General features: G+C 30.1%; 1 protein-coding gene across 1 annotated transcript; it reads right to left on the reverse strand.

Annotated features, from left to right (window-relative positions):
- Window positions 1–2,254: 2,254 nt before the first annotated feature.
- Window positions 2,255–3,917, reverse strand: LOC115950964 (non-functional pseudokinase ZED1-like). Its single transcript, XM_031068253.1, has one exon. It carries the CDS (start codon window positions 3,877–3,879, stop codon window positions 2,857–2,859), a length of 1,023 nt encoding a protein of 340 aa, XP_030924113.1. The 5' UTR covers window positions 3,880–3,917; the 3' UTR covers window positions 2,255–2,856.
- Between the last annotated feature and the right edge of the window lie 4,881 nt (window positions 3,918–8,798).

Below are 8,798 nucleotides of genomic sequence, written 5' to 3' on the forward strand. Positions count from 1 at the left end.
TAAAATTATTATTTTGTAACCTACCAATTGTGCTCTAATGAGAATTTTGTATCTTTGGGAGATTGTTGAATACTTCTTTGTACACTATATTCTTGTTCTTGTTTGTCATTGTTCTTTATTATAAAATTTTACGAATGACAAAAAATCATGTCAAACCATATTTAATGATTGATAAAAAATAAAAATAAAAACTAAATGGACAGATTGACTTCTTTTATAGATCAACGTGTACAACTCTAATAGTTAGCCAAATCTATTTCAATCAGGAAAAAAAAAATCAAATTGTTATGAAGAATTTATAATCAATTTTTTATCAAAACATGCTTAATTGTAAGCTAAAAAGAAGAATTTTCTCTAAATCAAAATTGAGAGGATGAAAGAAACATATCACCATTATAACCCATGTCATAAAACAAAAAATAATTTAAAAAATCACGAGTCGAAGCATATTTAATGATTAATTCTCAAACCATAATCATATAAATTGTATAAATTATAAGCAAATTAGGTTAAACAAAAATACAAAAAAATACACAAAACCTATTCGATTTAATGACGAAAAAAAAAAGAGAAGTATAAAGAAAAAGAACCTTATAGTACATATTCATTATAAATTATTTAGTATATATACACTCAACATTGAAGAAATTGATATGAATAAGAAGTCTAATGTTAGTCTAATTTGTGGGAGTGTAAAGTTGAAGTTTAAATCTTAAAAAAAGTGGCAGGAGTAAATTCAAAGAATTTAGTGTTTTATTTAAAAACAAAAGTAGTTGCTGTTTTTTTTTTTTTTTTTTTTTTTTTTTTTTTTTTTTTACATGTAGTAATATAATTTAAATTAAAAAAATAAGAATAAGTTGAAGATTTTGGATTGTAATCAAATTGATAATATTTATCAACTTATAAATTATAATAAGAAAATTATTAGATGAAGAATTTGGATTGTAATCAAATTATCAACTTAAAAATTATAGGAGAAGAAGATAAGAACAAAAAAAAATGTCTATTTAAAAAAAAAATAAAAAATTTTCTGCAACTTGATGGAGAGTGAGAGAATTTTCAATTGTGTGGAAATTAGATTTCTAATCATTTTAGGAATTATAAGAGAAGAAGAATTAATATAGGAAGTATGTTTATCCAAAATCTTCATTTAATACTTTGTTTTTACGTGTACTATGTTGTTTTTTTGTTACACATGATAATATAATTTAAATAAAAAAAAAAAGATTAGATGAAGAGTCTATTGATTTTAGACTTAGTTGACAACATTTTAGATAAACACAATTGATATAGTTGTAAATCAAATACTATTTTTCATTCATTACTTGATTTGTCATATTTATCCAAAAAATATGTATATATCTATTCTTAAAATCTAAAAATTTATTAAAATTTCTGCAATTTGATGAAGTTACTTGGCGTAACCACGGTGTTTGTCATATTTATCCAAAAAATATGTATATATATATATCTATTCTTAAATTCTAAAAATTTATTAAAATTTCTGCAATTTGGTGAAGCCACTTGGCGTAATCACGGCGTCTAAGTCCAACTTTTATTATATATAATATGATATATATATATATATATATTTAATAAGATCACCAAAAAAAATTATCACGGGTAATGTGTGAGTTTGCGACTAATAAATGATTAAAATTTAAATGTCCAATGGACCCACACTTATTATATACCTCAATAATGAGGAGGTTGGCAAGACACAAGAGTCTTTCTTGCCATATTCATGGGCAGAGACTTTGAGCGCGTCTCACACGCTGAAGAAGAAATAAGGCTGAAGGGAATTACAAAAGTCTTCTTGCCATTTTCATGGGCAGAGACTTTGAGCGTGTTTTGCACGCTGAAGAAGAAATAAGGCTGAAGGGAATTAATTGAGACCATTTGGTTATAAGAGAACAACTAAAAGAGAGACACGACTTGTGAAAGAAAAATAGTGTAAGTAAAAGAAAAAACAAGGATATTTTTCTTTAGCCGGAAGACATATACAAGAGATTTATTGTAATCAATTTGATAATAGTGAAATTATTCAAAGTTTGTTTCATTGTTTTACCCTTCAAGGAGAAAGGGTTTTTCACGCGGTTCTTGAGTGTAATTGCTATTTTGGGTTGGTAATTTTGTGATAATATTCTTGGGACCTAACACACACGCCAGTTACTAAGACTATTAACTACTTTGTTTGCATTCCTTTTATTCAAACAAAAGAACAGTTATCAAACTCCTTTGCCAATACCAATCTATTCTCCAGTTCTTATAGCATCAATACAATATACATATGCATCAATACAATTTCATCTCTTTAGAAATCTAAATGCCCAAAAAGTTGGCCTGAGCTACTACTGCTATTGGTAACCCACCTAACTTTTATATTACCTTCCCAATCACGGATTGAAAAGCTATACAAGCTTTGTCATCATTCAGTTGCATCACTATTAAGCTTCAAGAGGCCTTTCAGAGACTTCCTTTACTGCTTGGCTTTCATCATTAGAAACATTCCTCTTGAATGATGCAGAAGGATGCTCTTCAAAACTCTCATGAAGTTTTAAATTCTGCAAATTTCCCAAATGCTCTTCACCCAGTCTGTGTGATTGAGAAATACCAATAGCTGATCTTATAGTTTATTAGGACTGCTTTTTAGTAGCGAGAGGATTTGATAATAGCATTAAATGGCTCTTCATCAAATAAGCTTTTTTAACTATTCTAAATTCTATCCATGGTCATTTGTTTGAAAATGAAGTAAATTTTGTTTGTTGTTGTACCTAAAACATTTGGATATGCAATAATGCAAATCTGTTTATCTATAACAGATGATCGGATGAACTCAAATAAGTAAACAAGTAGTCATGGAATGAACCTCTCAATTCGCCTGAGTTGTTTGGTGACATCCACCATAGTTGGCCTTCTTTGTGGGTCTTCCTCTGTACATGATGAGGCAAGATCCAGGAAAGCTTGCAATTGCTGCTCTAAAGTAGCACCTCCTTCCCCGTCTTCTGCCAAGATTGTAGGATCCACAATCTCGTTTATGGAACTACTTTGAGCACGGTCATGTGTGTATGCTACTAAGGTAGAATCTTCATCAATTGTCAATCGGGTAATATTATAAGAATCCTCTCCAGTTAAAAGTTCTAGAAGAAACCAACCAAAACTATATACGTCAGATTTCTCATTTACCTTGCCTGTTGCTTTAAGCTCAGGGGAGCAGAACCTTAAATTCCGAAAGCCGTGATAAACTTCCACATCAGTTTCACCTTCGGGAATTGATACGGAAACTAAAAAGTTGGACAATTTGGGAACATCATGTTCATCTAAGAAGATATTTTCCATATCTATAGCCATGTAAATGACAGGTCTTTCGAAGGCAGTATGGAGATAAGAAATTGCATGAGCAATCTGCCTTGCAATCTTTAACCTTCTCTCCCACACCATCGGCTGATGTTGTCGTTTAGTAACAAGGGAGACATAAATTCGATCAGCAAGGAAACCATTGGCCGCAAATTCATACACAAAAATGGGAAATGGAGTCTCAAGACAACACCCTATGGGCTTTAATACATTGCTGTGAGCACTCATTTGTGCAGAAATCATTAAATCATTGATGGCTAAATAGTCTGAAGAATGTCTAGTGAGAATACTTCGTCCTTCAAAAGAACCCTTGTACCAATACTTTCCCAGATGTTCAGAATAGTTGTTGGTCGCTTGGCGGAGCTGTTGAGCGGAGAAGGTACGGATGGGAATAGGCTTTCCATTGCAACAGACAATCAGCTTCTCAAGTAACTTGCCTCCATTCTCAACAAATGCTCTCTCTCTTTGTTTTCTTTGCTTTCTTCTTCTATTAAAGAAATGATCTCTCAACCTACTCTGCATAGCTTGAATGTGGAACCTTGCTCTCTGCTCTTCTCTGATCACTGGGAATTTTTAGAATAGTGGTGTAGAGGGAGGGAGGCTCAACGAGCTTATAATTCATGAAGTATTGAAGTGATTTCAGGGAAGTTTCAGGGAAAGTAAGTGGGGCTTTCCTGAATAGCCGATCAACAAAACATAGTCAAACTTGGCTCACATAGCTTTTTGTGCCTGCTCTGCTCAGTGCTTACAGGGAATTTTTAGAATAGTGTTGTAGAGGGAATAGGCATTATTCTGTTTTATTTATAATTTAAGTTAGTTCAGGGAAGTTTCATTAGAGTAAGTGGGGCTTTACTCATTATCCGATCAACACAACTTCGTCAAACTAGTTTATAGCTGAGCTCACAATTTGGAAATTTCGACTTTTTGCTCACCTCGTGTTGGTAGTGGCTAGAGAGGAGTGAGGTGGATTGTTACTTGGAGTGTGCATAGGCTGTATTACCAGAATAGTAGACATGCTGGGAACATTAACATTTTCTAAAAAGAAAATTAAATATAAAAAGGTTAAAAAAAAAAAAAAACAAAACGAATAAAAGAGAAGTTAGAGATTGTTTAGATTTGTTTAGCTTCAATCTCCACGGTTCCGGAAACAGAGGACATGGTTATTCAGTTATTGTACAGGAACAAATTTTATTTCTCAAACAAGTAGAGATAACAAAGAATTTGAAGCATAATTATTAGTTGTACTCTAAGGTGAAGGGGATTTCTATGCATAGCGACAAGGGGGAAATTTTAGCATCAATTCTGGTGTTGGATGTTAAGGTATAACAAAACAGAAAAAGTATTCCACTTAGATTTTGGATGCCTGTTTTGCAGCATGTGCTTCAGTCCAGCTTGGACATCTCTTCAGTTAATGCAGCCAAAAGAACCATTTCAATAAATGATTTATTGTGAGATCATAGGAATGATTATGAGAAGGATCCTGTGGGATGCAGTTTGAATTTAAGCAGGCCCAAATCAGAAACTTAATTTGTTGATAAAATTCTTTTACATTTCATCATACAAGCCTTCTCAGCTCATTAGTGAATGCATTACATTTCCTGCTTTTGATTTGTACCGAAACAAATGGTACTTCAATCTCTTAATGGATGACTTTTACATTAAGATTGATTATATATATTGGCAGGCAAGTAAAAAGATTACAATTCTGGCTTCAAAAAAAAAAAAAAAAGATTACAATTCTAGAAGGCAAATGAACAGCTTGCCTAGGTACACTCAAATGGCATTCTTATATGTCTAAAGAGAGAGCTCTAATTTTATTATTTTTAAATATATATATATATATATATATTTTCCAGTTCATTCTTAGTTATCTATGACTTTTAAGTTTTAATGTCATTTTTTTGGGGATAGGATTGGTTTTGAGAATCGAAAGTGGGCTATGAAATTTATGGATCTTAATGCCAGGAAATAGAACTTCTTATTGGTTGTTCCAAGAGTGACCGAAAATTTATGAATATTGTGAGTTTATCAATGAAAAATGCTAGTACCATGTGAGTAAATTATGATAAAAATCGAAAGTGGTGGGTCCACAAATTTATCACTCACAACTTGCCATATGAGTAAATTATGACAAAAATTGTGGCAAAAGTTATGATCATAGCATTACTCTTTATCAAACTTGCTTAATATACGAAAAGGTTTAGCAGCTAATTTGGTTTTATTGGTTAAAACTTAAAAGGTCAGAAGAGAGATAGACCAATGTTACAAACTAAAGTATCAAAAAAAAAAAAACAATATTATTAGCTCATGCACAGACTTGGGCGTGGAGTGTATGTGGATTATTTAAGAATAGTACTTGGCCCTTCTCATTACCTGCAAGCAGTAAGCACTAAATTAAGTTGCTTCCTGCCTGGGATACATGCATGTAAATATTTGTATCTAAATTCTAAATCACGTATTCATATGCATCAAGAACGCTGAGCCTTGGCAGCACAAAATTAACCACAGGTTGCATCTTGGAAACATATACTTTTCCTATTGAATGTGGTTAGCTTTTTTTTCATACGATCTTCCACCACAGGTAGGTGTGTTTTATAATAATAACTAGCCGTGAATCTGTGCATAGCGTGTGATAATTTTTTTAGAGTAGTCTCATTAAATGAAAATATTCATTTTTTTATTAAAAGTTACTAATAACATTTTATAAATCATTAAAAAGAATATAAATTTTGGAAATTATTCTTTTAGTTTTAAATAAAGTTTATCAAACCTTTTGTTTTTTTCTGCCCAACAATCCAAAACATTGAACAACGTAACTAAAAAAATTAATAAAACTTAACAATGATTAATTGGACCAATTAAGAAAATAATTTGTTGTTGATAATCTATTAATTTTATTTTCTTTGCAAAAATTGCTAAATCATCCACCCAAAACATATTATCAAATAAAAAATTATTAGCAAAATCTAAGAATTAAATTTCTATATATATATATATATATATACATATATGCATTGTTATAAAATATTAATAATAATTAAAATACAATTGCAAAAGCTAAAATATGTCACACATTCGATTATTTTCGTTTGATTAACTTTTACTTTTTTTTTGAATAAATGGCAATATAGAGTACTATTAATACAACTTTTAAGAGTACTTTGTCCACCCCCTAAGGATTAAAAAAAAAAACAAAAATTAGTAAAGTCAAATAGTTTAACATCTAAATTGATAACTAAAAAAAATAATAATCAAATTCTAACTTGCAAAACAATTAATTATTAACCCAAATCAAATCAAACTAATGGGATAAAGAAAAAGAACTTGCGATTGGAAGTAGGAATACCAAACTGCCTAAATATGCATAAAAGTCGACACAAATTTACCAAAAAAAATAAACAAATGTGATGTGACAATTAAATCAACAATAACAAAAAGAACCATTAGTAGAAAAAAAAAAGTGGTTGAAACAATTAAAAAAATCCACCAAAATAGAAAAAAAAAATGGAGAAAGAGAGAGAGTATTGACCTTTTTGTAGACATGGCAAAACAGGTCAGAATTTTCTGACCCGACCCAACCCGAACCCCATTTTTTTTACCCGAAACAAAAACGAGTTGACCCAAGACCTGACCCATGTTTTTTACGGGTCAACCCAACCCAATCCGAAGCCGAACCATTTTTTTTTTTAATAAAAAAATTTGGTAAAAAAAAAATTAAGACAATATTAGTTTAATTGTTTGTTGTGAGTTTTAAGGAAATAATTGAGACATTTACATAACTGCATGTAAATCAATTGAAAGATGAATGGTTGAGCATTCTATAAATGAGTAAAGATTTTTAGATATCAAATAGCAAAATACATGTCAAGATAATCTGGTTACAGTTATGGTTTTCAAACCAGGACTGTTCAAAGAACCGGAAAAGGGAAAGGTTCGATGTTTTTAAGATAGGATCGAGGTTCATCTGAGGTCGAACCGTGATGACGTCAAAATTAATTTAATATTAATTAAAATACAAATAAATGTATTAAATGTGTAAAAATATGGAAATTTACCCGTAAAAAATATTAAGCAATTAAAACAACTTTCAAATGAATTTTCGTTATTTTTATAAAGTGAATAGAAAATAATAAATATAAAAAAAGCTTTAAAAATTGTGTTTATTAATCTTTCAAATAAAAAATGCATCTTAATTTAAAATAAAATCATTTTTAACATAAATTTACAATTTTCATATTCATATTTATTGATGTGAAAGAATAATTCTGGAACAAAAAAAAAATAGAAAATACTATTAAGTAAATACTGATAAAATTAAATCAAAAAACTATTAATCTTATAAAATTAAAATAAATAAAATATAAATTTCAAGAAGGACATAGTGAAGCCAACTAGTTCAGTGGTTAATGTGTTGGACAAAGGTCCGAACCTCCTAGGAGGTCATTGGTTCTATACCTAAAGCATGCGTTTTTCCCAATTTATTTCAGGACCCGTTTTCACTTGCTAAAGAATTGGGTTGGGGGCACGGGTCACGAGTAACCAGGTCGGACCATTCGATTCGGTCTGGATTTGACAACCTAGGTTACAGTAAAGTTAAAAATATAGATTTAAAATTATGAATGCTTAGATCTAATTTTTAACAATTTATGTCCAAAATAAATGGCTTTTCAAAATAAATTATGATATTTCCTGTGTGTGTTGCTTAACAATGATATGATAATCATAAAAGAGACCATGTACAAAAAGTAAACAATCAAACTTTAATGTATATCTCAAATTAAAATAGAATGCCAATCACAATTGATAATAGATTATAAAATTAATTTTCAAGATTGTAAATTTCTTATATGTTTTTATTCCTTGTCAAATGAGTTATCCAATAAGTCATTTGTAATTTTGTTTTATATGTTTGGATGTTGATATTGTGTAGAAATAAAACTTATGCATTTGTTTTATTTATCTTTGTGTTATTTTGTTTTAGATAGCAATGTTAAGATTTGTATAATTTTAAAATTATTAAATAAATATTAATAAGTTTAACTGAGTTCATTCTTGATATAAGTAGTGAATTCAAAGTAATACATTCTACATCAAGTAATTTGTTACATGACTTTTCAAATAGCAAATACATGATTTTTTTTTTCTTTATAAAAAGAAATTTTCATGTGAAAAATATGGGTCAACCCGACCCGACCTACAACCCGATTGATCTGCCTTTTTAACCCGCTTGAAATGACCCGTTTTTTACCCGCAACTCGATTAATCTAACTTGAACCGCCCGTTTTGCCATATCTACCTTTTTGTCGTGGATAACTTGGAAGGAATAGGGGAGAGACGTGGAAATGAAGTAAGAAGAAATTTATACGAAAATTCAGATGGAAGAGGAGAAGGGTGAAAGTAGATGAAAGGTTGAACAAAGTGAAAACTGTAGAATCTAAGAA

The sequence above is a fragment of the Quercus lobata genome, chromosome 6 (genome assembly GCF_001633185.2).
Source record: "Quercus lobata isolate SW786 chromosome 6, ValleyOak3.0 Primary Assembly, whole genome shotgun sequence".
Taxonomy (NCBI): domain Eukaryota; kingdom Viridiplantae; phylum Streptophyta; class Magnoliopsida; order Fagales; family Fagaceae; genus Quercus; species Quercus lobata.

What these genes read in the sequence shown, in the direction of transcription:
- LOC115950964 (XM_031068253.1), bottom strand. Translation starts at nt 3,879, where the DNA reads ATGCAGAGTAGGTTGAGAGATCATTTCTTTAATAGAAGAAGAAAGCAA.